Source organism: Penicillium solitum (assembly GCF_028829755.1).
Source record: "Penicillium solitum strain IBT 25940 chromosome Unknown utg000008l_segment0_segment0, whole genome shotgun sequence".
NCBI lineage: Eukaryota > Fungi > Ascomycota > Eurotiomycetes > Eurotiales > Aspergillaceae > Penicillium > Penicillium solitum.
The window spans coordinates 3,014,323-3,041,759 of record NW_027072127.1 but is presented as its reverse complement, the minus strand read 5'-3'; the positions used below and the strand labels follow the sequence as shown (position 1 = coordinate 3,041,759).

Below are 27,437 nucleotides of genomic sequence, written 5' to 3'. Positions count from 1 at the left end.
TCATGAATCAAGCTTTTTAAATTATACCGAGCGCCAGATGTGATTTTTTTTTTTTCTTTCATTTCCTTTCCAAAAAGGAATTCAGACCAATCCTGGTTTTTACCTGAACGATACCCTCTGATGGTCGCCCCTAAGGAAATAAGGGGCTGGGAAGCTAACCTTGGAAGGCCGCGTTATGACCATCCATCCAGTTCTGTGGATTTTCCAACTCCCTACGTGGAAGTAATGATGGCACATAGGTATTGCCATTTGAAAGGTCCATCGCTTGCTCTGTAGAATTACCATTCGATAATGCCCCATGGAGGCTCATAGTCGGAACTTTCAATACCACAACATGGCTGTCCAGTTGAGAATTCTTTTCGTCGTCCATCCATCTTTTGAGAGTCGCATAGCTTCTCGTGTGGCCAAATCTGTCGCCAAAGTCGATGCGGTAATTTCTCGCTAATGTCACTTGGTTCCAATTTTTGTTTGAATTGGCCTTCATCCAGGCAACAGCAATCAATCTCTCTTCGTGGGTAGAGGCTCGATCGGGCTTCTGTACTCTTTTCTGTACTCTTTTCTGTCGGTAATATGGAAGGATGAACCTCCGCCGCTTATATGCGCGGGAAGGTGGGTTCTCACTTTCAAAGGGCGTTTTGTGTCCGTCGCGCGGGGGTCCCTTTGGGGGTGATAGGCGCATATCCAGCTCAGGACCATTTTTCGGGGACATGTGATCCGTCGGGATGTTTTCACTCTCCGTTGGTAAATAGATAGGCGATAAATGTCTGGAGGGGTTCACCGAGACAGCTTTTTCAGTGCCGACTGGCAGAGAAATATGAGATTTTGAGATGACATTCTCACCTTCTTCTGGTAGAGACGTCGAAGATGAAGTTCCCAAGGGCAAAGGATTCAACGGAACAACTCTGTCACCAGCTGGTGTCGCATTGCCTCCATTACCAGAATTACTGTTGCTTTGCTGACTGCAGACATTCTTGCAACTGTCATCTCGTGTCCCATTTTCCTCTGAGACCATGTTACCCAAGTCCTCGTCCTCTGGGACCTTGTCTTCTGCGGCCTTGTCTTCGGGGACCCTGCCTTCATTTTCGTCATCTATCTCGTCATCCTCACTCGAGTCTCCAGAGGAACTGTCCGAGCCCTCCTCGCTATCGTCGTCGGAAGCCGATTCTGCTCCGCTTGATCCAATTATTATAGGATCTAGGAGAGATTGGAGCTCGCTATGGCGTATCTTCACTGTCTGCTTAAGCTTTGCTAGACTTCTCGTATCTGTTTCAGTTAGATTCATACTTGCATCAAGTTTATTGGTAAGTGGGAGGTACGGACATCTTGAGAGGTCTTTTAGTTCGTCGGAGATATCAGTCAATATCTCCAGAGTGATCTCTGCTTCCCTTTCCACATCTGCGCGGCTCGGTCCCGAGTTGGAAATTTGGAGGGCATGGCTTCGGCAAAACTCGACTCTATCGTGCAATTCATGATTGAATTCAAGGACCCTCCCTTGAATGAAACAGTAATAACATCCATCAGGTTGTTGCTGGAAATCGCCGTGACGAACAATGTCCAACCAACAAATAGATGTGCTATTTGCATCTTTATTCCAGGCTGAAGGGTCACAGCCCATATTCTTGCTCAGCGACCTTTCCATGTCGTAACTCTTTAGCGGCTGTTTCGAAAAGTGCTGTGTGAAGGTTTGAGCTGTGTTGAGGACCTCTCTATAAGACCGAACGAGATCATGGCGATATGACCGGAGGGGTTCGAATCGTCCTAGTAGTGCTTTTCTCTCTGACCCCCAGCTGATGAAATATTTGGGGCTATCCATGTTGATCTTCTCAACCCTTTTCGAGGTCAGTTCAACGCGTCATACTCGGTCGGTTCTTCCTCATACATTACAGTAACTCCTTCCCTGTATTGTTGATAGGGGTTTCAGTCGCTCTGGGTATTGAGATATGACTTTGGCCCAAGGCAGTTTCAAGGTTGAGATATCTGGAGTGAAGAAAATTACGCAAAGGAGAAGGAGCAAAATATCAAATTTATGTTGGATTTTCTCCTACAGTGTACGGTGCCCGACTGTTATTAAGTACGATCGCCCTCATACCCTGGTCACTCTGGTAGAATCTGCATTAGGGTAGGCTCCCTCGACATAGGTATTGACGTCAAAATCGACCTTACCAAGGGCACCAAAGCCTGCGGCCAGTGGGTCGACTTTTGTATCCTCCAGGGGGTTCGATTCCTAGGCCCCGATTCCTAGGTCGCGATTTTTGGGGGCGGGTTACGGAGTAAATTTAAGGGGCCGGGGGTTAGAATCGAATCACGATTCGCCACTAGTGCCAATCAGTTACTAGCATATGTCGCTCGCTTGTTCTGTCATATACTCAAGCCTACCATTTTCTCTGAATTTATTTTCAGTACACTCTCTCGAGCCTAGACTCAGTTGCCCGACAGGGGTGTGTGTACGTGCCATACGCTTTCCACCTTCTGGCTAACCTCATTGGTGGTGTTATCATCTGCACTGCCCTGTAGTTGAAAATAGCCCCTTTTGACGCCAATATTACGCCTTATCAACCGTCAACCTGACAGATACAGTTATACTAATAGACAAACGTCTTATGCCGAGTGTCATTAATCATATTGCGGCAAAGATTAGAGTATAGATACGAAGTAGAGATATGTACTAGCCCCCGCTATTCTAAACGTTATATATTCTACTCCGTAGGCCTCTCAGAGCCTGCAATTGTGGGTCGTGTGGCTTTCTTAGCGCAGATTTTTCTTTGTTTTCAGGTGCTCCGTAATCACCTAGTGATATGATGCGTCCTACGGAGTACATCCATGCCTATCGTTTTCTTTGTGTTATGGTTACCAAATAACATACTCCATACTCCGTACTGGGGTGTGTGTTAACGGTGCAGACAATATTTTACCTTCTAGTTTATTCATATCCATTTTTTTTGGACTTTTGTTGATCAACGGGGGCCAAATTTTAGAAGTCATGCGGCAGGCAACCTAGTATAGAGTATGCTACGACTACGGGTAACTAGAAAGAGACTGAAGGGTGGGCTTTGATTTACTGCGCAAAGAGGTGGACAGTGTGGAAGAAAGGATAAAGAGGGATAGGAAGGAAAAGGTTGGGTGTCTCGACATTGTATGTTTGTTATACCTAGAAGCACACATTATGGCCTAAGGTCATAGCACCAAAGGTATGCACTGTGTGTACTCCGTAGGGTTGGAAGCCTTGTAAGGTTAGGATGAGATTATTTTGACTACTCAGAACTTCCCAGCGAGGAAGTTACTAATTTGCTACGGTCGAATTATCATTTGACTTAACAGAGGGAGGTGGTATTCAGTATCAATAATACTAACCCCCAGATCGATATGCTATGTTGGACATGACAGAGAAAGATTGTTGGAATGGTTAAGGGTACGACGGGTCTCTTTCAAGCATAGTGTCTATATATAACCTCAGGTTACGACAATTTTCCAAGCCAATCCTGATTATTGATTCATGGTCAGATAGTACACCTTTCCCAAAATAATGCAGTGAACGGCGGCCAAAATAAGATGAAGCCAACTGGTGAAAAACATCTAGAATTAGGAAGCGGAAGGTTCTTCTCTAGAAGGGGGTAAGAAGCTAGAATTAGAAGTTAGAAGGCTAGTCCTTTTGCTAGCCAATTACAGAAATTTTAGCGCCAATATATCCCAAAACATGAAGTTATTAAGATTCCAACATTGTAAATGCCGTTGATGTCCACGGGTTCCAGGTGGATTAGTGAGCGGGGGTGACTCACGAAAAAGCCACAGCCCTAGAGCCGTATGAAAACCTTTTGAGAGTTACAACCTCACCAATATCTCGAAAAGATCCTAATAAGCAACAATTAGAATCCCAAACTGACAAAATGGCATTGGAATTTACTCTTCCGACAGCTTTGATCCTGATAGACAACCAATCAGGCTTCTCCGACCCAAAGACAATAGCCCATTGGGGCGGCACACGATCCAACCCGAATTATGAAACCAACCTTCAAGCACTTCTCTCCGCATTCCGAGTTGCAAGATCCTCATCTTCAACGCCGCTGGAGGTGATCCACGTTTTTCACTCCTCCACAACTCCGGAATCTCCGTTCCACCCCTCCAACCCTGGACAGGGTATCCGTCCACTAGACTTCGCCACCCCTGCCTCAGATGGGTCGGAGCCTGTCTTTTGGAAAAGTGTTAATTCCTCTTTTATCGGTACTGGGCTTGAAGCGCATTTGCGTGAAAAGAGATTCCGTCAACTTATCATTGCTGGGTTGACGACTGATCATTGTGTTTCAACTACTGTACGAATGGCCGCGAATCTCGGGGTTGTGGATCGGTATTTTGGAGATGGGCCTGTCCGATTAAGATCGGATGGCACTCATGAGAATGATCCAAAAGTCGATAAAGGGCGTATCGTACTTGTCGAGGATGCCACGGCTACCTTTGGAAAGGCTGGAATTGATGCGGAAACTATTCAGAAGGTTTCTGTTGCTAGCCTCGATGGTGAATTTGCGGATGTATTTGCCACAAAGGAGGTTACTGAGGCTTTGAGAAAGATTCAAAGCTAGCGTGACATTGTCTGAGTATATAATGAAATTAATCCCGAGGTGTTGAATTCACGTGAGACTATATCTCCTTCATAAGTCCTAAGCTATCTCGATCATGAAATTGGAAACGCATGCCATTACAACTCAATATACCCCAAACCAACGCTATCATCTGATCATATCCCGTGCAGGTCAATCAGCTCGTTAATATGCGTTTTTGTCTCTATAATGAACAGTCTGTAGGAGCGGGTCATAACCTAACCAGTTGGAGAAGGCCGACTTTATATACACGGCTCACAGTCATATTCAAACAGATCATGGCTACAGCATGTTCTGTCTGGTTGACACTTGCAAGATAGTTAGTAGAGACTCTAGCGCTTCCACCCTCGAATATCCAAAATTTTGTATTCATAAGATCTCTTGGAGAACCTCACACACCTATTAGTCTATTGATCTGTGGTCGCCTGAGTCTGGACGGTCTAGATATCAGTCAATTTTGGTACAAGGATTGCCTGCTCGTCTACTAGCCACTTATTGTTGTTGAAAATGTGGGACATGCATACATGTTTGTTTGCAGACTGAGCGTACTTTGGATGGTTTTAGTCTTCTTCTGCATTCTCCCCAAACTGTAGTATTTTACTACAACAATTGTAAATACAGAAGCACTGGGTTGGGCTTCTGTTTCAGACACATTGAAGTTTGTCTATAAAATGCTGTCTGTAAACAGTGTTGTAAAGCCATGGCACCTACACACCTTTCATCTCAGTCACGCTTGCTTCTTACTATGAAATCAGGCTTTCTTCACTCTCACTTTCACCTCACTTTCACCTATTTTCAACCCGATACCCCCTAGAGAGTCGGAGTATACAGGGTTCTATTTTACCGCAGTATAACTATTCTTATGTATAAATTATATCATTTGTTGAATAGGCACACAGCTGGGCAAGAGCCACCCGCTACCCAATACAGCTTCCGAAGAGCTCCATCCATGAAGAATAAGCTTTATGGGTTGGAATCAGTCCAATTTAGGCTTGGTTCCTGTTGACATACGGAGCAAATCCACAGGTATAACCCAGTCATCACCTTATTTAGGTATAGTAGATATAGTCCTGGAAGTCAGAGCAGACCCAGAAATTGACCAAGGGACAACATAAAAGAACCCCCGTTGACTGCACCTTCTATTTCTTTTCCTTCCTTCTTCATCATTCCAATCCCCAGGTGGCTTCACAATGTGCCCTCCACTCTGGGTTTGGCTCTTTAAACAAAAGGAGCACAGCCTCCGGATCCTCTACAGAGGGCTCCGTTGCATGCAGCCTGGCTATATATCAAACCAGTATGCCAATATTGACCTCCACCCGATGGATTTCTGGACTGGGGACACCGACCCTTCCCTCATCCAATTCTTCACCCCCGACACCGACACCAACTTCAAAATCGCCAATACTGCACTCAACCCCGAGGACCCCGTGGACGACCCGTTCACGTGGGTTCGGGCGATGAAGCACACTCAAGACTTCATCCCCAAAGAGATGCACCATCAACTCCACCAGGCATTTTCGAAGTACCTCCGCAAATCCCCCATCTTCTGGGAACTGGTCCCGTAAGTCTAAATCCCCAATAGATAGAAATAGAACCCTCAAGACTAACTTTGGATAATGTAGCATGTATGGAGAAGACAATAGTCTCTTCAACAGCAATGACCAGCACGGCTTTACCATTCAAATGGGAGCCACGAGCGCAGACGGAAAGTCCGCTCACCAACTCGTCGTCATGAAGAGCGAAAACTGCTACCATGACACCCTCCCGTCAGTTGGAGAGCTCATAGTACTTGTTCGATGGATGCTTAGTAGAATCAAAAACCACAAGCACCAATTCGGCAGGTACCACCGACATGAGCGTCCCCAACTTGACTTCCCGGTAAGTCCAGTCACTGTAAATTACATCCCAGAACATAATTGACTGACTGTTATATAGACAATGGTCATTTCCTTCCTCCCCGATGCTCGAGTTCGAGTTTTGCATGGGTATTTCGACAACGGCCAACTCAAAGTGGCCTATACCCAAGCACTCAACTTCGATGCGGAGGACTACGCCGACAAGATGGATGTCCTACTCCAATGGGCGTGGCCCCTCACCGATGGGGACACCACCAAGCCCATCCCCCTTCCCACGATCGAGGACGATGAAGAAGACGAGTGGGATGAGTGGGAGAAGTGGGAGCTCCGATATAGGGAGGACAGCGAAGACGAGTTTCTGGGGGAATCAGACGAGGAATACAGCACTGAGGTAGATCAAGACCTCAGTGACTGTGGGTCGGAGTTCGAGGAGGATGAGAGCGATTGGGAGGACGAGAATCCCATTCCCATCGAGGAGAGAGAGGAGGAATGGAGGGACGGGGAGCTTGTAATGTCTGCGGACATCAAAAGAAAAATCTTACGGAAGCTGGAGAAGATGGGGGGTCGGAAGTTGTGAGAGTTGACCTGAGCTTAAAGGCGAGGAGACTAGGACCCAGAGGCGCCCTGGGACCTGGCCTATCCTTGTCCATGGGCAAAGGCAACTGTTTTTATCATGTAGTGGCAACCCGCCAATTTGTTCATTCATTCTGTTCATATAACATGTGTGTATCATACACCAATGCATACAGGGATGAGAGAGACAATTTGTCGGTCCATGTTCTTGCAGTCTGACTTGTAGACATTGTAGATAGTGAGAAGAGTTAAAACTGGAAATCTAAACTAAAGGAAATCAAAGTTAGGTCGAGCAAAATGGGTGATGGTAAATCATCGGTTGGTATTGTCCATATCAGTGACAGAGCGTGCCTCTTCTGTAATGCACCAACCATGATAATCTGATATAGAACTAGAGCTATTTCTAGAGGTCTGAAATATCTGGTCTGCCTCTTATAATATTAGCCGTTCAAACTGAAATATTAGCCCCATCCTTTGAACTATGTGAACTGATATCAAATTTCACTTTCTTCGAGAACTATGACTGCTAGCTGCCCAGGTGACTTCCGTTCTTCACCGCACTTCATGAGGGCTTCTAGAGCCATATGTTTTACCATGGATGCCCGGTATGAGTATTGGAATGAAGACAGGTCGAGGTAAATAGTGAGTGAGGGAGGAACCACTCAGAGAGCCTGCTTCGTGGACTTGAAAAGAATGGTTTCCATATATTGACATATTTCTACCACTTACTCTGCACAGACAGCACACATAATAATTACACGAGCATGATTACTTCAAGGATCTCTAACACAAAGGAGAAAATGAATACAGGAGCAGCCGAAAAGGAACAGCCCATAAACCCCATAGTATAAAATAGCACATATACCTCAGATCCCAGTCTTCAAAACCAGGACAACAAGACACGCGATGCATGAAAAGGGGCGACAACCTTAAACAAGGTCGCGCTTGACGAACTCAGCAAGAAGGGTCTTGCCGAGGGAAGCAGGGCTGCGCTCGACGATGACACCAGCATCGGTGAGAGCGGCGATCTTGGAATCGGCACCACCCTTACCACCGCTGACGATGGCACCGGCGTGACCCATGCGGCGGCCGGGGGGAGCGGAGATACCGGCAATGAAAGAGACGGCGGGCTTGTTGTGGATGTTGTTGGCCTTGAAGAACTCGGCGGCATCCTCCTCGGCGGAACCACCAATCTCACCGATCATGATGATACCGTCGGTCTCGGGGTCCTCGAGGAAGACCTTGAGGCAGTCAATGAAGTTGGTGCCGGAGAAGGGGTCACCGCCGATACCGACGACGAGAGACTGACCGAGACCAGCGAGGGTGGTCTGGTTGACGGCCTCGTAGGTCAGGGTACCGGAACGGGAGACGATACCGACACGACCGCGCTTGTGGATGAAGCCGGGCATGATACCGATCTTGCATTGACCCTATTGAACGAGATATGTGAGTATTTGGCGCGACTCGAATTATTGCAGAAAGTTGGAGTGGTAGCTTACGGGAGCGATGATACCAGGGCAGTTAGGACCGATCAGGCGGGTCTTGTTCTGGGTCTTAAGAATGTCGGTGATGCGGACCATGTCTATATGAAATCAATCAGTTCGCGCGCTTCAAAACTGGTGGTCGATCGATCCATACCGTGCTGGGGGATACCCTCAGTAATGCTGTTGGACCAGAAGCTGTCAGAAAAGGTTATTTGCAAGGGGGAGTTCGATTGGACACGTACCAAACAACGAGGCCCATCTCAGCAGCGATGGCCTCCTCGATACCAGCAGCGGCAAGAGGGGGGCTAATTGCAGTTAGCATCGTTTTCCTGGTATTTTGAGAGAATATGTTGATTGATCATACGGAACGAAGATGGCGGAAGCTGTGGCACCGGTCTCCTTCACGGCTTCGCCAACGTTGGCGAAAACGGGACGGTCAAGGTGCATGGTGCCGGCCTTCTTGGGGTTGGTACCACCGACGACATTTGTGCCTGTTCTGTGTAAGCTATTGTTTGGATGCGATCGCGGTTGGACAAATATTTACCGTAGGCGATGGCTTGCTCAGCGTGGAAGCTATGTCGAGGTCAAAAGTCAGCATGATGCGCGTGCGATAATGAAAGCGCAAAGATTGCACTTACGTTCCCTGCTTTCCAGTGAAACCCTGGAAGAGAACGCGGGTGTCCTTGTTGATCTTAAGGTTGTTCAAGGTCTCGCTGTAGGCAGAGGTGGCCTGAGTCCGACGCTGGGTGGCACCGACATTACGAAGGGCCGAGAGGGTGTTACGGCGGAAGGCCTGCATTGCTGCAAGATTGTATGTTTGAGGGGAGAGGTGAGGTATAGGTGAAGTGGAAAGAAAGAAAAGGATAGGATTAAGGGCAGGTAGGTGTTCGGGATACGTACCCGGGAGTTTTCGCTCGGGATAATTATTTTACTTAAGCGGAACTGAACTCGGGCGCAGGCCTCGACGACCACTTTTTTTCGATCTAATCAACCTCAACCCCCACCAAGTACAACTTGTGTCGCTTTTGGTTATTGAAAATACTCCCCGCCTAGGCGCGGTGTTATTCTTTTCGCCATGGCTACCATGACTATGACATCGCAGGAAATTAAAAGGGCCGCCAAGAAGAACGCAAAGAACGTCCCAGAGAACGAGCGATTCATGCGAGCATGCTCCGACATTGCAAATGCTCTCATTCAAGACTATGAGTCGCACAGGGACTCTACCAAGCCCAAGAAGGATCTCAATCTCAACAAGTTGCGGGCTACCTTTTCGAAGAAGCACAGCTTGTCCAGTTCCCCGCCACTGACGGCAATTATTGCGGCAGTACCTGAGCACTACAAAAAATACATCCTGCCAAAGCTGATCGCGAAGCCGATCCGTACGTTTACATCCAAGTGGGAATGCTGGACTATCGCTAACCTCGTTCATAGGAACCTCCTCTGGTATCGCCGTGGTGGCGGTTATGTGCAAACCCCATCGATGCCCCCACATCGCATATACTGGTAACATCTGTGTCTATTGCCCTGGTGGCCCCGACTCCGATTTCGAATACTCGACTCAGTCATATACTGGATATGAACCAACCTCGATGCGCGCGATCCGCGCTCGTTACGATCCGTTTGAGCAGGCGCGAGGACGTGTGGACCAGATCAAAGCTCTCGGTCACAGCGTGGACAAGGTGGAATACATTATCATGGGCGGAACCTTCATGTCGCTACCGGAAGATTACCGAGACACCTTCATCTCCCAGCTTCACAACGCGCTGAGCGGATACCAAACGGATAATGTTGACGAGGCCGTGCTGGCAGGCGAAATGAGCAACGTGAAGTGTGTGGGTATCACAATCGAAACCCGACCAGATTACTGTCTGGATACACATCTGAGCAGCATGCTCCGCTACGGTTGTACGCGGTTAGAAATTGGTGTGCAGAGTCTGTACGAGGACGTTGCGCGAGACACCAACCGCGGCCACACTGTAGCAGCAGTAGCTGAGACATTCAGGCTTGCTAAGGATGCCGGTTTCAAGGTTGTCAGCCACATGATGCCCGATCTGCCTAACGTTGGAATGGAGCGTGATCTGTTCCAGTTCCAGGAGTACTTCGAGAACCCCAACTTCCGTACCGACGGTCTCAAACTCTACCCCACGCTTGTCATTCGAGGCACCGGTCTCTACGAGCTGTGGCGTACCGGCCGTTACAAGAACTACACACCCAACGCACTTATCGACCTTGTCGCACGCATTCTTGCCCTAGTTCCCCCGTGGACCCGTATCTACCGAGTCCAGCGTGATATCCCCATGCCACTTGTTACCTCCGGTGTGGAGAACGGCAACCTGCGCGAACTGGCATTGGCGCGTATGAAGGACTTTGGTACTACCTGCCGTGATGTCCGCACGAGAGAAGTCGGTATCAACGAAGTTAAGAACAAGATCCGTCCATCGCAGATTGAGTTGATCCGCCGTGACTACGCTGCCAATGGCGGATGGGAGACTTTCTTGGCATATGAAGACCCGAAGCAGGATATTCTCATTGGATTGCTTCGTCTGCGCAAGTGCAGTGAGACTCACACATTCCGTCCTGAGTTCACCAGCCAGCAAACGAGTATCGTCCGCGAGCTTCACGTCTACGGTTCTGCTGTGCCCCTTCACGGACGTGATGCCCGCAAGTTCCAGCACCGTGGCTTTGGAACTTTGTTAATGGAGGAGGCGGAACGTATTGCCCGCGAGGAGCACGGTAGTCGCAAGATCAGTGTTATCTCCGGTGTGGGTGTGCGTAGCTACTATGCTCGTCTCGGGTACTTCCTTGATGGTCCTTACATGTCCAAGATGTTGGATCCATGGGAGGACGAGGAGTAATTTGTCTCCAAAGAAACAGAAAAAGAAAAAAAACAAAAACAAAAAAGAAAACCAGATGCCTAGCCGAGGCTCAATATCTGATTTTGCATCTCCTGGGCGTTGGCGGTCTCACAAAAACTTGATTTTCTTCTCAACGAAGGACAAATGATTGAATGTCTATACCAAATTTTATCTTTAGATGCATCCAATGGACAAAAAATGAGATATCAAAGAACTGGAATAATCATGAGTGCTCTATGTACAAGTCGCAGGTCGGCCATCTGTGTATTATAGCAAAGGAGACCGGGAAACCTGCCCGCCAACGCCTTTCAAGTTTAGCCCGACCCTGCTCATCTATAACATAGATGAATCCAGGTCGCACAGAGTAGAAGTGGGTGATTCATACTCCAAAGAATCGAAAATATTCTCTCAGTCTCGAATCACTCCCAAAGCATCAAATTTAAACCACCGTGTTGTACTCAAGAAACCCCGAGATATAAGCTCCAAGATTGAAAATCGACAGATAAAGGTGTCATGAAGACATCGAAGGAAAAGGGACCAAGGCAATTTCAATGCAGTGATATAGCACCTCCCCTACTGTCTCGCAAGTGAAGGTAAGCCTGGAAACCGCAGAAAACGAAGAAACCCTATGAGCCAGAAAAGCGCATTGTCAGTAACCGATTCCTTTCCTCATGCAACGCTTAGAGAGGGGGAATGACGTACAGCGTAGACGATCACAGCGGTGTAAATGGAGGCGGCGACTGCAGGGCCATCTTCGGGTTCGTCTTTTGATCCAGTGTATGCGTGGTTGTTGCTCTATAATTAGGATCTTCGCGTTAGCCGGGTGAACCCCATATTACGTAGGTCTATGACAATGGGTCTTTGGAGGGTTTGATGGGTAGGTCAGAGTCGGGGGACGTACGCTGTATAGTGATCCGAGGACTGAGAGGATGACGATTGCGAAAACGGAGATAACAACACTATGCAAGAAACAAGATGTTAGAGCAATAGGACTTTCGATGGATGCTGTCTGGGATGCAGGAGCGTACCAAGACCAGGCGTTCAAGGCAGAGACGACGGGCTTCATGTTGGCGGTTTGGTGATAGGTAGGGAGAGTTGCGGAATGGGCGGGATAGGTAGTTTGTTGGAGAAGGGTGGTCGCAAATCGGCTAATACAGAGAGTTGAGGTTGAAGACTTGAGATACGGAGGCGGGCGGACCTTCAGTTGATGCAAGCCCCTAAGCCGCTTTGGGACAAGTCCAGACACACCTGTGACTCGTCTCCTCCTTGTTGTTTTTGTTTTCACCTCTTCAATCAAATAGTAAATAAGGATACGGAAATATTATTCGGCCCATCATAATCTTTTTGATATAGTCTATTCATTTTGTTTTAAGTTCTATGTTTAATGCGTTTTGTTCCATTCGATACATTCATCAAACGTCACTCCAGAGCCACCAAAGATATCTAGCGCGCTGCCAATCGTCAAATCCACTCTTCCCTTGCTACTGGTGTGGACCTTTTCCAGATCTTGTAAATGGCGCGCACCTCCCGCATAGGTCACAGGAATAGTACACCATTCAGCCAATCTTGAAACAAGTTCCTCGTCGACGCCTTGTTGCAGGCCCTCTACGTCTGCAGCGTGGATTAGGAACTCGGCGCAATATGGTTCCAGCATTGAGATAGATTCTACACAGTGTCAATGAGCCAAAAATCAACAGAGATTCAGTATTGGCATGACATACCTTGGTTGATCTCCATCTCCGTGATGGTTTGCCAGCGGTCCATCGCAACGAACCAAGTATCGTCTTTTCTGCGGCAGCTCAGATCCAAGACCAGCCTTGACTTGTCACCGCCAAGGGCAACTAGGACCGACTCGAGCCGCTCGAGAGAGAACTTGCCCCCAGGGAAGAGGAATGAAGTGATGATCACCTATTGCCCGCATTCCACAGATTAGCGTCATTGGACTCTTGCTATGACGGAGCGCAACCAAACAGGAATTTGAAGTAAAAGGATAGATATTATTGTGTCCTCGACCAAGCATGACGCCAAGCGAACAAATAGTAATCCGTCTGGAGTCCGATTGCTTACCTTGTCTGCACCTTGATCGATCCAATATTGCGCATTCTTATCGGTGATACCCCCGGCCACTTGCAGCCCACCTGGCCATGTCTTCAACGCCTCCTGGGCTGCTTCTTCATTCCCCGGTCCAAGCTTCACAACGTGCCCGCCGCGCAAATCATGCTTCTGATACAATCCCGCATAGTGGCTGGCCGGGAACTTGGATACGTAGTTGGTCTTCAGGTCTGCGGATACCTGGCTGAGCGTACCACCCACAATTTGCTTGACCTGCCCTGAATGCAGGTCAATGCACGGCCTGAACTTGGTCATTTTCTCTGGCGAATTGGAGAGCAAGTTGATTTAGTGACGATCTCCAGGGCTGTGAATCGAGGGGCGGCTTATCCTTATCGCACGTGATCTCGAGCTTAGTCCGAAAAACTTTTGGGCCGAGACGCGAGTGTTCGATTTTACAATTTACTTGACAGCATATCCACCATGGTCGTGAAACGAAAGAGAGAAACCACTGTGGTTTCCAAGCCCAAGGCCAAGGAAGACAGCCCTCCTCCAGTGGACAATGCGCAGGACGTATTCCGCAGATTATTCGAAGCGCAATTCGAGCCACTCGATTTGCCAGCTTCTACCGCCAAATCTACAAATTCGGATGAAGAAAATGAGGACGACGATGACTCTGATCTCTCTGGGTCAGAGGGTGACTGGGATGGGATGTCCGATATCAGTGACGAGAGCAACCAAGTCGAGGTGGTCGAGCACACGGATGCCTACGCGGCACCAGAAGACAGAATGGACAAGAAGACTTGGAAGGCGTTTATGGTATGTGCCAGATCTCCAGGTCTCAATGCATTGAAACTCAATGCTAACGCTCAGACCTGCAGAGTGGGAAACTGTTGTCCGACTTAGATAAGCCTAGCACCGAGCCAGAACCTACATCCAAAAAAGAAGAAGAAGAAGATGCCCACGACTCTGCGAACCTCAAGCACGATCTCGCATTGCAAAGACTACTTAAGGAGTCACACCTTCTCGACTCCGCGGATGACCTCGCTCCTACTGGAAAGAACCGTTTGAAGGCTTTGGATATGCGCATGCAATCTCTTGGAGCCAAAACTTCGCTCTATGCGCAAAATAAAATGCCTACTGCGCACCGACGAGGCATCAAAGCTAAGGCTGCCTCAAAGGAAGACAGGCGCCGCCAAGAAGCCAAGGAGAACGGCATCATTCTCGAGAAGCCTAGCAAGGTACAGAAATCAAGCAACAACGGGCGAAGAGAGCGCGGTGTTGCCGGATCCTCTGTGGGCAAGTTCTCAGGAGGCACATTGAACCTGAACAAAGATGACATCGAGCGCGTCCAGGCATCAGGACGCCGTATGATGGGTGGGAGAGGAAGGGGCAAAACAAGAGGCGGCAGAGGCGGCGGTGGTAGGGGTGGCCGGGGTGGTGGCCGAGGCGACAAACGCTAAGATCACGATATTTGAAGCCTTCTTCCATTCTTAGGCTACTACGCTTCTCCGTGTGGCACTGCCCACCCAAACCACTTCAACACAAGAGCTAGATGGGTTCATGATCCATAAATTCATCTCGCGCCATGTCCCCTCCGATCTCAATCTCTCGTGGGCCACGACCTACAACTTCGATCTCAACCCGCATATCATCCTCGCCGAGCCTCGTTACCCCAATACATGCCCAAATGGGCTAATGGCTCGGTATCCATTTCTTAAAATTCCACACCATCGGCCCCGAGAGCCTCATCGTTGATCGGGACGTGGTACGGGTTCAGCTGGAATACCTGCTCCCAGCCTTTTCCTCCACCATGCTTCAGATTCAGGTCCACGTTGGCGAAAGCCTAGTCGATCTGTGCATTGGTTTCTTGATGGATTACAAATGTTCGCGGGTCCCAACTGCCTGTTCACGATGTTATCAGCACGGTCTATTCATTCGGAAAGCAAGGCCTCGTGACTCGTGTAGATACCTTGGCCTGCACATTCGATGCGATCACCAATGCGGACGGCTCGAGTGCAATAGAAGTCTCGTTTTGCTTTCTAGCCCCAGCCGTTGTAGTTGAAGTATTGGAGATTCGACATATTTAATAGAGATAATGAAACCCTTTACGATCTATAGATCTTTGGATATGCGTATTCTTAAACAAAAAATCGTAACACTCAATCTAAGTAATAAATGAACAGTCGCGTTGAAAATTTCCATGTGTACATCTAGTCAATATTTTAACATCTCAATACATTTGCACTGATCAATGGGAGCTGTTAGGTGGAATATACATTCCACCGGACAACATACGTCATACATTTATATAGAACGAGAGCCACCACGGATATTGCGATATCCAGCAAATCCAGCAATTTGATTACAGCTGTATTAACAATAATGTAAGAGACCTAAAGATGGGTCAGTCATTTCTTGGTTGGTTTGATAGTAGGTGTACCTACACCGCTGCATCCGTACTTATGTAGGTGATATGTAGGTGATATATATTCGTTGGTCATTACCAAAACTCATTATTTGGCCACATGAAAAAAACGTCTTACACAACTCGTAATGTTATAAAATGTCTTTATATTTAAATATGGCTATATCTATTTACAGTCCCTTTAATCCGAACAAAAGCCGCACTATAACTCCATCTGAGCATGGTAATCCCGAGTACAATTACTATATAAACAATAGTCAAGAATTTACATTCAAGTGTGAACTTGTTATCAACCTTGAACTCTATATATATATATATATATACATATATATATCGTCCGTAAAAGTTAGATCTTTGGTTCAAGCTACTATCTTACATTGAAGTAATCGGACCACTCGGGCCAATGACTCTCAATGCCGAATTCATCACGGCTCGGAAATTTAGACATGCAGATAGACGTATAACGAGCCTTCTAGGATACCCGTTTTTTGTTTCACTTAGACTAGTAGAGAAATCTAGACTCTTAGCGCTATAAATACACCGAGAGGTGCAGACGTCCGCCAAATCCTCACTTTTGCGTCAAATATGCCAAGAAATCCCAAGTGGGGCCGTGAACGTCTTCCGCTTCTTCCGCCGTGAAAAAGGATACGCTAGTCTACAATTAGGCGGCATAATCCACGGGTAGTTCCCATGGCTTTTCTTTAGTTGAATGTCTAAGATTTATCATATTAAAGCTTATATATAGAAAAGTCGATTTGCACGTTTGAAGTCGTCTTCACATGTATTCTAGCTGCAGCCTTAATCATGCGGGAAATATATAAAACAAAGACCATCCAAAAGAACATGTGAAAATACATCTGCACAGGCTGAAAAATATTTTCGAAAAGAGCACCAAGAAATACGTGAAGAAGGTGCATATGCAGCCGACTATTCTTGTACGGAATACACTATAAGTACAATATAATATAATTTCCCCCAATAAGCTGGTTCGGTCCTTATCATGAGACATGCATCTTCACGCCACAGCGCTATCAGATTGTGATATCCGTAGGATAAACTCACGCAATCGCAGGATTCGCACGCGAGTTCCATATGTCGACGATCAGGGTGGTTCCGAGGACCCTGTAGGGTCGACCCTCATGATACGTATTCAGGAAAGAGAGCGCGTGCAGTGTCCGGGTCCAATCTAGATTTTTGTTTTGGCCCCAACAACACGATGCTAAGCCGGACCATTATACTGAACTGCGCAGAAACGACGGGACTAGAGTTTTAATCCCGAGCAGCACTTTAAATGTTTTTGTTAATAGAGGAAACTCCAACGACCATGAGAATGATGGAATGATCGGCAGTTTGGGGGATGACATTTGAGGACTTCATTTCATACGATGACGACATGCGAGGGTATATGTTGGTGTAGATTAGCCCTGCATTCTTAGCGGGAAGCTCTGGAATTCTTTATATTAACTTGTGTGTGTCAGCTTCCTTTGGCGTATTCACAAAGCTAGGGGCTGCTTCGGATCTGCAAATCCCCTGGTCAAAGCGCTTGTTTATTGAAGCGCTAGGCCAAATAGTTTAGACACAGCCTCATGTGTTCGTAACACAAACAGATTTGAAATGATCATCTTTGCTTTCATTGCCACTATCACTAGATCTATATGACTAGACTGTGTTTCAAATGGGGATAGTCGTACCTGTCAGGGGGATCTACTACATCTGCCAGATTTGAAAGCTATAGTGGATAGAAACTATTGTTTCAAGAAATTTGGAGAGAACGCGTAAGGTGTCTGATAGGACTGTTAGAAAAAAAAAAAAAACTTGCATTTGGGGCTATGGGGTGCTTGGCATGTCAGCAAATGTGGATTGATGTCAATATTGGAGGAGATGAAATTTTTACTCCAAGACCCATGCAGCGGCCACAGCACGTTTAGTCCAATTACATGAAGTTTCTGGATATGTATTCATTGTACAGATTAATCATTTTCTCACTAAAAGACGCTTCTCAGCTCCGTTGCGAGTTGTGGGGCCGAGATGTACCGATGAGGAGACTTGGATATTCTTCAGGAAGATCCTCGCTACAACAGTACACGGGTACTTTACCAAATTCAGATGTGCGCGACATGTTATAATCAAGATGATTTAGGCCTCGGTCCAAAAAAAGGACCCATTTTCAACATACAACATGCACGTTATGACTCGGAAGGCTTGAGAGGCTTGAATGGCTTGGAAATAGCTGCAACCCTGCTCCAACTGAGGGGTCCAGACCCCTATATTATTTGGAAGTGGGGATCTCGCACCCCGTCGGCCCAATCTACTAATTGAACCACCCAACGTGCACTAACGGAGATGGTATCGGGCACCCGAAAATCGGCATTCGCGCCAAAGCCGTTCTCGCCGTAAGACCGGAGGACGGGCTTGGCGTTAGGCATCAAAATTGGAAATCGGATAGATGCTGAGATAGGAAACTGCATCTAATCAGCCTTACAGGGTAGAGACAGCCCTGTCCAGCCTTAACCGAGTTGATAGTTGGAATCGAGATGGAAAAAATAAACACCCCGAAAGTGTAATGTCAACGCTCAATTACGAAGCGATGTGCAAGTTAATGATCAATCACGACGAGATCTTGGCGGCCCCGCTACGGATTCTAGGGGTTTTGCGGCGGATCAGTGGAGTCAGATACGCTTCACCACGCTATAATAATAGACTAAGCGGAAAAGCTTGCACAGCAGGGGCGTCTGGTGGGTCTGATCGACACGTTGATTGGAATATATGTGCAAAGAACATAGGATATATTGTAGTTACACACTAATTACTAGTACGTATGTATGTATGTATGTAGTACCTACGTTGTATTCCATATAGACAATTCAATTTGTCGATCATCTCCTGTCTTCACAGTAGCGCGAACCTTGTCCCGAAAGAAAGTCTTGGACACATTCTTTCTATCCATATCTGTGTGACAATGCAGCTGCATTGGTCAGTAACCTGCGGATATCACTTATCTGGAATTATAATGCATCGTCATTGGGTTGTGATGCCAAACTTTGAATCCAGCCGCCCCCTTTGCGGGTCCCCGATTGGCGACTTGTGAGCAGTAAGGGCCAACATCCCCTATACAGATTGATCAAGGGGGAATGCACACGTAAGTCAATGGCGTATTTTGTCCAATAATCTTCTCTGAAACAATATTGATCAGGGCAAATGACGAAGCTTGGCATTTGCTTGACAGATAGTGATCGTAATGGCTAATATTCCACACGTGGATGAAATGGGACCCTAGAACAGGAAATCGGGTTTCAGCTTCCCTTTTCCTATAATCGAAATAGGCATGCCGCCTCGGCAAGACATGGATGGGCTGGAAACTGTTAGTGGATTGGTTAACCGGCTTATCAACACCCCTGGTCCTGCAGAAGTTCGGGGCCTTTAGGACACAAAAGATGCTACGGAACTACACCGAGTAGGTATACTCCGTATGCAAGTGTTGAACAGATTTTTCCCGTCATCTTTTCTCCGAATTGCAAACTTTGAGGGTGAAACCGGACTTGTGTGATGCAGATGCAGTGCAGATCGATTCCTTTGTACACGAGTCTATGGAGACCGGAAAGAATTCTTGTGGGTATTGGAATCTGCCCTATGAGGTTAGGTATCAATACTATTATGTATGCACCCATAGTCAACCAGACCCCAAATCACTCGTGGGGAGCTCAGGAATGTGCTTTCCCTGGGGTAGACGTCAGCCTTCGAGGCTTAGAAATGACACAATAGACATACAGCCATCCGCACTAGAGATACAGGTCATTCTGCAATCTTGTGGGAATCCCGGACTAAGACTTCGAGTATTCCAAGTGCGGATCATGGCCCGTACGTATCAAATTGAGCGACATTGGGTTTACCAGATTTGTCTTATCCGTGCCACTTTCAACCATCAAGGGGATGGTGTAGTGATCCCCCTGGTCGAACCCACTGTGGAGTACGTTTAGTAGACTCTCAGATGCATGGGTCTGCTTAATATTTTGTTTGTAATTTTGGACTAGCCCTATAGGGGTTTCTTGCTGGAACTGAGATACAAAAAGGCGTGTCCATTCCATCATTGTAACTTCCTAGACCTCTAAAGCTGTCTAGGCCGAATGAAGCCATACTTCCTCTTCTATTGTCAATAATTTGCATCTGTTGATACATCCAGAGTTGTCTTCATATTCTATAATAAATTTCCATCATGACTTTGTCCCAGTTCAGTTCAACAGAAACCCTCAGGGATCCTGGGGTCACAGACAAGTCGGTCATCTCAAGCCCTAATGTCACGCCTCGGGATGAAAAAGACGTCTCAGTATCGACAACACCAGCAGATTCATCCGACGTTGAAAGCCAGGCCACAGCGTCACCACCCTATCATGTGTTCACTCGGTCTCGCAAGTTGTGGATCGTCATTATTGTCTCCTTCGCTGCCATATTCTCCCCGCTATCTTCAAACATCTACTTCCCTGCGCTTACAGACGTCTCAAATGTTAGTTGACTTGAGTAACACACTTGGTCACTTCTTGCTAACGGCAATATAGGAACTCAACATCTCCATGTCTCTAGCGACATTAACCGTTACGGTATATATGATTGTCCAAGGTCTTGCCCCGAGCTTTTGGGGTTCTTTCTCCGATGTATTGGGCCGTCGTGTGCTTTTCATTGGAACATTTGGTGTATATATTGTTGCGAACATTGCTCTGGCCGTCTCTGTCAACTATGGTGAACTTATGGCTTTCCGAGCGCTGCAGGCTGCCGGAAGTGCAGCTACAATCTCAATTGGTATGATATCACAATCATCCTTGTTTTATGTCTTAGCTAACTTGCCTAGGTGCTGGTGTCATTGGTGATATTACCACTTCAGCAGAGCGTGGCAGTCTGATTGGAATCTTTGGTGGTGGTAAGCAACCCGCTACTCGGATATATTGCTATGTTCTATAAGCTAACAGTATCCAGTCCGCATGTTGGGCCAGGGAATTGGACCAGTATTCGGTGGAATTCTCTCCCAGTACCTTGGATTCCGATCTATCTTCTGGTTCTTGGTTATTGCCTCCGGACTCAGTCTTTTATCTATCATGTTCTTCCTCCCCGAAACCCTCCGTTCTATTGCTGGCAACGGCACGGTTCCCCTCAAGGGCATCAACAAGCCAATCATCTACACAATTTGCGGACAGAAGGATGCACAGAAAGATTCAACCCCCTCTGGAAAGAAGGGCAAAGTGACCTTCATGACCATGCTGGAACCCCTCACCTTTCTATTCGAGAAGGATGTCTTTATCACCTTGCTGTACGGAAGCATTGTGTACACAGTCTGGTCGATGGTCACTTCCTCGACATCTGACCTATTCGAAAAACAATATGGCCTGAACTCACTGGAAGTCGGCCTCACCTTCCTCGGCAATGGTTTCGGATGCATGACCGGCTCCTACACAATCGGATACCTAATGGACTTCAACCACAAGCGAACAGAACGCGAATACTGTCAGCAGCACAACCTTCCCATCGACACTCGCATCAACTTGAAAAGTCACCCCGATTTCCCCATCGAGTACGCCCGCATGCGCAATACTTGGTGGATCACTGCTACCTTCATTGTCTGTGTCGCTGTCTACGGAGTGTCCCTCCGCACACACATTGCAGTCCCAATTATTCTGCAGTTCATCATTGCCTATGGCTCCACCGCTATCTTCACCATTAACAGCGCCCTCGTCATCGACTTGTACCCCGGTGCCAGTGCTAGTGCAACGGCAATCAACAATCTGATGAGATGTTTGATTGGTGCTGCTGGTGTCGCAGCTGCTCCATCTATTATTGATGCTCTCACTGCTCAGTTCACATTTGTCTTGCTCGCTGGCATTACACTCGCGATGGTCCCTCTTCTCATGGTTGAGACGAAGTGGGGCTATGGATGGCGTCTTGAGCGCCAAGAGCGCCTTCGGATGAAGGAAGACTCTGTTTAAATGAAGGTCATTGATATACATTGGTGAAAAAAATGGGACGGAATTGGAGATAGAAGGGGATAGAGTACATAGTTGGGCACGGAGGCCTATCACGACTTGACGACAAGCGGTGCTATATGGTTTTACTTCTTACTCATACTTTTGGCAATTATTTGTATTTTTGTTTTAGTTGCACCTATATAGAGACAGATGAACATTACAGCTGCCTTCGGGTAGCATTTCACTTTTGGGATCTTCAACGTTCTTTTTTATGTAGGGCTATATCTGTGCCACCAAGGCCTTAAGACGCTGCCGTAGGGTCAAATCTCGACGATAGCAGCCACCTGGAACCTCTTTCCTCTCCGCCTTCTTAATTGGGATCTATACATCACCCATAAACATTCTATTTCTTTATTTCAGACCTCTCACATCGCGATTTGTATGCTATATCAGTCTATAATTAATGACAGCTTTTTTTAAAAATCAATTACGTAGACTTGAACCTATATAAGTTGATGTAGGTCATATATGTTTTATGTGGTTTCTGCCTGTGCACCAATGCAGTCAAAGTTCCCTATGGCCGCTTTCGTGGTCCGTAGCCACTTCCCAACATCAGCTCCCCTCATGCGCCGTGACTTTGCTTTTTTTGTAACCAACCACATTCCAATTTTATCAATAACCTCGAGTACACCGAGAATCTCCACAAGGCAACCCGATATTGGCGATGGAACCCGCCCGAAGCCTTTACAAAAATGACATCGATTTTGCAGCCTTGGCGCTGCAATCGCGCGACTTCGCCAAGCAGTACGTGAAACGGGCTGTGTTCTGTCAAAAAGACGACTAATTAAATACAGCTTGAACCAAATCGGCCAACTGAACTTTACTGATCCAGCTGCCGTCCGGTAAGCCGGAGGCCTCACAATTGACATTCCGAGAATGGACCTGATTTGCATCATGCAGACAACTCACCACCACTCTCCTGCAACAAGATTTTCACCTGAAAGTGGAAATCCCCGAGGATCGACTGTGTCCACCGGTATGCAAATAATGAACCTACTTCATGGATATCTACTGACTTGATTTTTAGGTGCCAAACAGGTATGTCGTCCCGAATGACGGCTTGGGCCCCCACACATGTGTCTGACATGTAGTATAGACTCAATTACATCCTCTGGCTGCAGGACCTTCTCGACTCCACCGCTGGAGGCCTGCATGAGGGATATGACCGAGACCGGGATGTCTTCGGCCTTGACATGTGCGTAATGAGCCCCTCCAATCTCCTTATCATGTCTGACAAAGTACAGTGGAACGGGGTGCATCGGCATTTACCCCCTTCTGGGCTGCGCGACACGCCCACGATGGAACTTTGTAGCAACTGGTACGTCTTTGAGTCCGATGATCTTCAATATCCACTGATCAACCCGACAGATATCGACTCGAACAATATCCGCACTTCTCAACATAACGTGGCTCTGAACAACCTGGAATCCCGTATTCAGATCGTACATTCCGACCCAACAGGACCACTCTTCCCGCTAGAAAAGCTAGGGCGCCAAACGTGAGTCTCTTTGAGTCAAAACATGCTATCTTATCTGACCATTCACGAGCCTTGATTTCACCATGTGCAACCCACCCTTTTACACCTCGTCTGATGAGCTCAAGCAATCTGCCGAGCAGAAGCAACAAGAGCCCTTCTCCGTGAGTGTAACTAGCTCCACTTCCCGTGCCAAAAAAAACTATACACAACCCACCCTATTCCACTTACGTACCGTCCCGTACTGACCTACATGAAGACCTGCACCGGTGCCGCAGTGGAAATGGTGACCCGCGGTGGAGAAGTAGCTTTTGTGAAGCAAATGATCGACGAAAGTCTTCAGCTGCGTGACCGTATTCAGTGGTACACATCCATGCTTGGAAAATTGAGCAGTATCAACGTACTCGTAGAGACGCTGATCAAGCATGGCATCACCAATTTCGCTGTCACCGAGTTTGAGCAGGGAAGCAAGACGAAGCGCTGGGCCCTGGCATGGTCATGGGGAGACCGAAGGCCTGCCATGGTAAGTCATCCCCTACCATCTTTTACTCACTCCGCGCTTGTCTTTTGTGCGTCGTGTCTAACCGCTGGTCTAGAACATTGCGCGTGGAATTCCCGGCTGCCCGAAGAGTCTTTTACCTTGGCCTGCAGATTACACATTCACCCTACCACCCGGAACGTCTATTGACGCAAGCATTGCTACGATAAATGCAGAACTCAGCTCGTTGCCTTGGTTTTGGGCCTGGGATCAGACACGTTCTTCGGGGACGGGATTTGCTGCTGAGAATGTGTGGTCGCGATTCGCCCGCCGGAAGATGAAAGTTGCTGGTGAGGAGGGTGCGGCTAAATTGAAGGTGATTCCCGCCCAGGTGGCGTTGGGAATACGTCTGCAGACACGGCTGGTCCGCGGGCAGAAACCGGACGAGAAAGAGGTGAGAGTTTTAGTCCGCTGGGCGCAGGGAACAGACACCGTCTTGTTCGAGAGCTTTTGCGGAATGGTGAAGAGGAAGTTGGAAGCAAGATGATCCCCATAAAACCAATGACTCTAGCTGTATACAGGTAAGAATAACCTCGATTTATCAATCAACCGAGGAGACTTGAATACTGTTGAACTTGGTATATGACTTTTGTAAACATTGCACTTGCTAGATGAGTGAGCTAATCTATATGATTCATAAACAGCATGAAGGGTTATATGTACTAATTGCCCGTAACCTCAGACTGCAACTGCTTCAAGCGGTCCCAGCCTTCCGTGCCATCCCAGAAGTCCTTGCCCTTGCCCATGATTCCTCTCACGGCACTTCGGGCCTTGAACCGCCAGTCCTTCGCAACAAGCTCAGCCTCTTGATCACCTTCAACCTTCTGATCTTCACGGTCCATAGGGCCGAACTTGGCATACCCATCTCTCACAAGCTTCTCCGTAGCCCGCACAACCTCGAGCCAGGGCTTCTCATCACCCATCTGGAAAGCACCCTGAGCATTAGCGGCAATAGTAGCACGCCACGCCTTCTCATGAGCCTCGAACGCCTTAGACGGCCGACCACGGAAGACTTCAACGCGAGCAACAATCTGCCACAGCACCGAAGAGTGTGTGATAAGCGGGACGACATTCTGATCGACCAGAGAAATGATCTGGCCGGGAATAGTACCGGTGCGAACAATCGGGGCTTCAGATGGATCGTCAGAGCGAATAAGCAATGCCTCGTACTCGAATGCCACGTTCAGGAAATCAACGAGCATGCCCAGGATCGCCACATCAACGCACTTCTCACCCTGCTTCGTGCCGACGAGCTCGATAATGCGCTTCTGCGCGGTAATCACATCGCGGAATGGTGTTGCCGGCGGCGGGATGGACGCCGCAACTGTCAGGACGTTGTCCCAAATGCGGGCGTCGGTACCCTTGAGTTGCGCTGCGCGCTGGAGAGCCGAGAGGGCCTCGCGCTTGCGCTTGTGGGGGTCAACTTCGGCGGCGGAGACTTCGCCGGTGGCTTCGTCGATGACTTCTGGGGCGGGCTCTGGGGCTGGCATGCGCAGCATCGCCGCGGCAAGGTTACTCCAGGCTTGGCCGTCGGTATCGTCGAGTTGGACGGTGCGGGTGAATGTGTCTGTTGCTTCTTGCCATTTCTGGAGCTCGAGCTGCACACAGCCGAGGGCGAACCATGCACCCTGGTTCAAGCGGTTGATGTGCAAACTCTTCTTATAGGCTATCTCGGCATTTTCCAGTTGTGGTGGTGTGGACGTGAGATAGTGGCGGGCCAGGGACCGCTGGGCGCGGGCGTATCGCTCCCCGGAGACTTCCCAGGCGCGCTCGTACATCTTTTCGTCTTTGTCGATATCTCCCATGATACAAAGCAGACGTGGGGCATCTGCTGGTAGTGGTGACCGCTCTGGTCCGTCGAATTGCTCGTTTTCATCATTTTCGTCTGGGCCAGTGGCCTGGTAAAGCTGTCGGCGGATGAGGCTCTTCGCCTTGCCTTCGCGCTCGGTGGCGGCATAGCAAAGCGCGGCCTCGGCCCACAGGTGTAGTCTCTCGTAGATCTCGAGTGCGGTGCGCAGACCACCGAGATCAACCCAACGCTTGGCAAGCTCGGCCTCGAGGCTCCAGCGTGTTGAGAAGTTTAGGATCCAGATGTGCTGGAGTCGGTCAGCGGCGGGGGCAGACTCGGACTGCTCAGGGCGGGGCAGGAAAGTTGTAGGGTCGCCTGATTCAGTCTGAGCCGCGTCGTCGCTAGTTGCGGTGTCTGCAATGACCTGATCCACCAAAGCCTGCATCTGCAGCACGGCTCTCTCAACAGTACGGGATCGGTAACCCTCTACCCGACTGCGGACCAGAAGTGCTTGGGTATAGATCTGCCAGTTGGAGCTGCCGCCATCGAGCACTCGAGTGGCGTAGGGGTTTGTTTCCTCGCGGGTGAGGCCGTTCTCAGGCGAGGTGTTAGTAATGGCAGATGCCAGTGCGAGAAGGAGAGCGGAGTCAACGGGGTTGAGAATGGGCTGATTGTTGGCATCGATAGCATCCAAAGATGCGGAAACCTTATCCTGAATTGCCAAGGATTGCTCGTCGGGCTTTTGGTCGGAGAAAGAGATGGCCTCGAGAAGGGTGTCGTCGTCCAAGTTGAGGTTCTTAGGGCCAGAAGGCTCCGAAGGTTGTGATGTCTCATCAGCACTCTTAGCCAACACTACCAGCTGACTGATATCACGGTCTTGGAATTTTGTGCGCTTGCCCATCTTTCCAGTCAGCGCAAACTCGAACCTCCGCACCTTAGCCGCCTGATCAATATCTTCCCGTGCCTTGACATCGAATCCGTGGTGTGTGTGAATAATGGCCCTTTCCAGCAGGAACCGACTCCTCTCGTCTGAGGTCAACTCAGCCTTGTCCAGGATCTCAACATCCTTGTAGATCACATCCTGGAGAGTACTCGTGACCTCCGAAAGCATCTTTTGGTGAAGGAAGTTGGTGCGCATACGCGCGGTCTTTGCGACAAGCGGTCCATCGCTGCTCGCATCGGCCAACAGAGCCTTGGCGACAGCAAACAATTCCGGGTTGGGTGTGAGCTTGTAGGCAGCTTCTCCATCTAGAGTTAGGTCACGGATGATCTTTGCCCGCACGGATTTGAGGGTTGTGGGTTCGGTTCGCAGGGCAGAGGGCAAGACAGCTTCAGCCGAGCTGAATTCAAGGGGAGGACCGGTGACGTTGGACTGCAGGAAGCTGAACAAGGCTGCTAGTCCAAGATGCAGGAGTTGCGATTGTTTTTGTTCGGTGGTTAAGTCATCACTAGACTCGAGGGCGGCGCGGGCTTGCTCGGCGACGAAGGTAGTGTATGAGATCTCGCCGCTTGCAACCTGTGCAAGAGACTCGTTTGAGGCATCGTGACCCAGCACCTTGTGAGTGAGGGGCAGGTTGAGGATCGGGACGATGTTGTCTGACGTCAATCGGATTGGATCGATGCTGTTTTTGAGAGGTGAAGCGGCATCATAGATACTGTCCAGATTGGACGGAAACGCAGGAGATTCAGCCATGTTAAATCCCTCCAGTAACCTTTAATGATCTTGATGTCGAGAAAGTGCCCCGCGATCTTTTTCGATTTTTCTGGCTTATCGATAGTGTGTGGATA

The 27,437-nt window shown here is 48.3% G+C and overlaps 12 protein-coding genes across 12 annotated transcripts; 6 read left to right on the top strand and 6 right to left on the bottom strand.

Annotated features, from left to right (window-relative positions):
- Positions 1-154: 154 nt before the first annotated feature.
- N7455_010453 (uncharacterized protein) lies at positions 155-1,813 on the bottom strand (the record flags this gene model as incomplete). The annotated part of the gene is made up of 1 exon (XM_065606458.1): positions 155-1,813. The coding sequence occupies one exon, from the start codon at positions 1,811-1,813 to the stop codon at positions 155-157; it is 1,659 nt and encodes a 552-aa protein (XP_065460421.1).
- A 2,071-nt stretch (positions 1,814-3,884) lies between these two features.
- Positions 3,885-4,574, top strand: N7455_010452 (uncharacterized protein; the record flags this gene model as incomplete). Its single annotated transcript, XM_040954802.2, has 1 exon — positions 3,885-4,574. One exon carries the CDS (start codon positions 3,885-3,887, stop codon positions 4,572-4,574), a length of 690 nt encoding a protein of 229 aa, XP_040814722.2.
- A 1,208-nt stretch (positions 4,575-5,782) lies between these two features.
- On the top strand, positions 5,783-7,025 carry N7455_010451 (uncharacterized protein; the record flags this gene model as incomplete). The annotated part of the gene is made up of 3 exons (XM_040954786.2): positions 5,783-6,153; positions 6,215-6,470; positions 6,528-7,025. The coding sequence occupies 3 exons, from the start codon at positions 5,783-5,785 to the stop codon at positions 7,023-7,025; spliced, it is 1,125 nt and encodes a 374-aa protein (XP_040814606.2).
- A 925-nt stretch (positions 7,026-7,950) lies between these two features.
- On the bottom strand, positions 7,951-9,304 carry N7455_010450 (succinate--CoA ligase (GDP-forming) subunit alpha; the record flags this gene model as incomplete). The annotated part of the gene is made up of 7 exons (XM_040955034.1): positions 7,951-8,451; positions 8,521-8,603; positions 8,660-8,685; positions 8,748-8,810; positions 8,870-8,996; positions 9,050-9,078; positions 9,144-9,304. The coding sequence occupies 7 exons, from the start codon at positions 9,302-9,304 to the stop codon at positions 7,951-7,953; spliced, it is 990 nt and encodes a 329-aa protein (XP_040814701.1).
- A 207-nt stretch (positions 9,305-9,511) lies between these two features.
- On the top strand, positions 9,512-11,360 carry N7455_010449 (Elongator subunit ELP3; the record flags this gene model as incomplete). Its single annotated transcript, XM_040955028.2, has 2 exons — positions 9,512-9,884; positions 9,937-11,360. Exons 1-2 carry the CDS (start codon positions 9,581-9,583, stop codon positions 11,358-11,360), a joined length of 1,728 nt encoding a protein of 575 aa, XP_040814673.2. The 5' UTR covers positions 9,512-9,580.
- Positions 11,361-11,439: 79 nt separating this feature from the next.
- N7455_010448 (uncharacterized protein) lies at positions 11,440-12,722 on the bottom strand (the record flags this gene model as incomplete). The annotated part of the gene is made up of 5 exons (XM_040954892.2): positions 11,440-11,986; positions 12,063-12,155; positions 12,262-12,319; positions 12,389-12,645; positions 12,675-12,722. 5 exons carry the CDS (start codon positions 12,720-12,722, stop codon positions 11,909-11,911), a joined length of 534 nt encoding a protein of 177 aa, XP_040814523.2. The 3' UTR covers positions 11,440-11,908.
- A 19-nt stretch (positions 12,723-12,741) lies between these two features.
- N7455_010447 (1-(5-phosphoribosyl)-5- ((5-phosphoribosylamino)methylideneamino)imidazole-4-carboxamide isomerase HIS6) lies at positions 12,742-13,735 on the bottom strand (the record flags this gene model as incomplete). Its single annotated transcript, XM_040954994.2, has 3 exons — positions 13,428-13,735; positions 13,082-13,268; positions 12,742-13,025 (listed from the first exon to the last, which is right to left on the bottom strand). Exons 1-3 carry the CDS (start codon positions 13,725-13,727, stop codon positions 12,742-12,744), a joined length of 771 nt encoding a protein of 256 aa, XP_040814682.1. The 5' UTR covers positions 13,728-13,735.
- Positions 13,736-13,880: 145 nt separating this feature from the next.
- N7455_010446 (uncharacterized protein) lies at positions 13,881-14,872 on the top strand (the record flags this gene model as incomplete). The annotated part of the gene is made up of 2 exons (XM_040954883.2): positions 13,881-14,228; positions 14,291-14,872. Exons 1-2 carry the CDS (start codon positions 13,893-13,895, stop codon positions 14,870-14,872), a joined length of 918 nt encoding a protein of 305 aa, XP_040814721.2. The 5' UTR covers positions 13,881-13,892.
- Positions 14,873-15,126: 254 nt separating this feature from the next.
- N7455_010445 (uncharacterized protein) lies at positions 15,127-15,450 on the bottom strand (the record flags this gene model as incomplete). The annotated part of the gene is made up of 2 exons (XM_065606457.1): positions 15,127-15,255; positions 15,382-15,450. Coding segments are annotated over 2 exons (198 nt in total), but the record flags the coding sequence as incomplete, so codon positions are not given.
- A 4,600-nt stretch (positions 15,451-20,050) lies between these two features.
- On the top strand, positions 20,051-21,809 carry N7455_010444 (uncharacterized protein; the record flags this gene model as incomplete). Its single annotated transcript, XM_040954995.2, has 4 exons — positions 20,051-20,338; positions 20,391-20,631; positions 20,681-20,749; positions 20,806-21,809. The coding sequence occupies 4 exons, from the start codon at positions 20,051-20,053 to the stop codon at positions 21,807-21,809; spliced, it is 1,602 nt and encodes a 533-aa protein (XP_040814576.1).
- Positions 21,810-22,512: 703 nt separating this feature from the next.
- On the top strand, positions 22,513-24,347 carry N7455_010443 (DUF890 domain protein; the record flags this gene model as incomplete). The annotated part of the gene is made up of 10 exons (XM_040954868.2): positions 22,513-22,592; positions 22,643-22,690; positions 22,749-22,824; positions 22,876-22,886; positions 22,945-23,043; positions 23,093-23,166; positions 23,217-23,346; positions 23,396-23,486; positions 23,582-23,845; positions 23,919-24,347. 10 exons carry the CDS (start codon positions 22,513-22,515, stop codon positions 24,345-24,347), a joined length of 1,302 nt encoding a protein of 433 aa, XP_040814726.2.
- Positions 24,348-24,522: 175 nt separating this feature from the next.
- On the bottom strand, positions 24,523-27,342 carry N7455_010442 (uncharacterized protein; the record flags this gene model as incomplete). The annotated part of the gene is made up of 1 exon (XM_040954984.2): positions 24,523-27,342. The coding sequence occupies one exon, from the start codon at positions 27,340-27,342 to the stop codon at positions 24,523-24,525; it is 2,820 nt and encodes a 939-aa protein (XP_040814724.2).
- Positions 27,343-27,437: the final 95 nt, after the last annotated feature.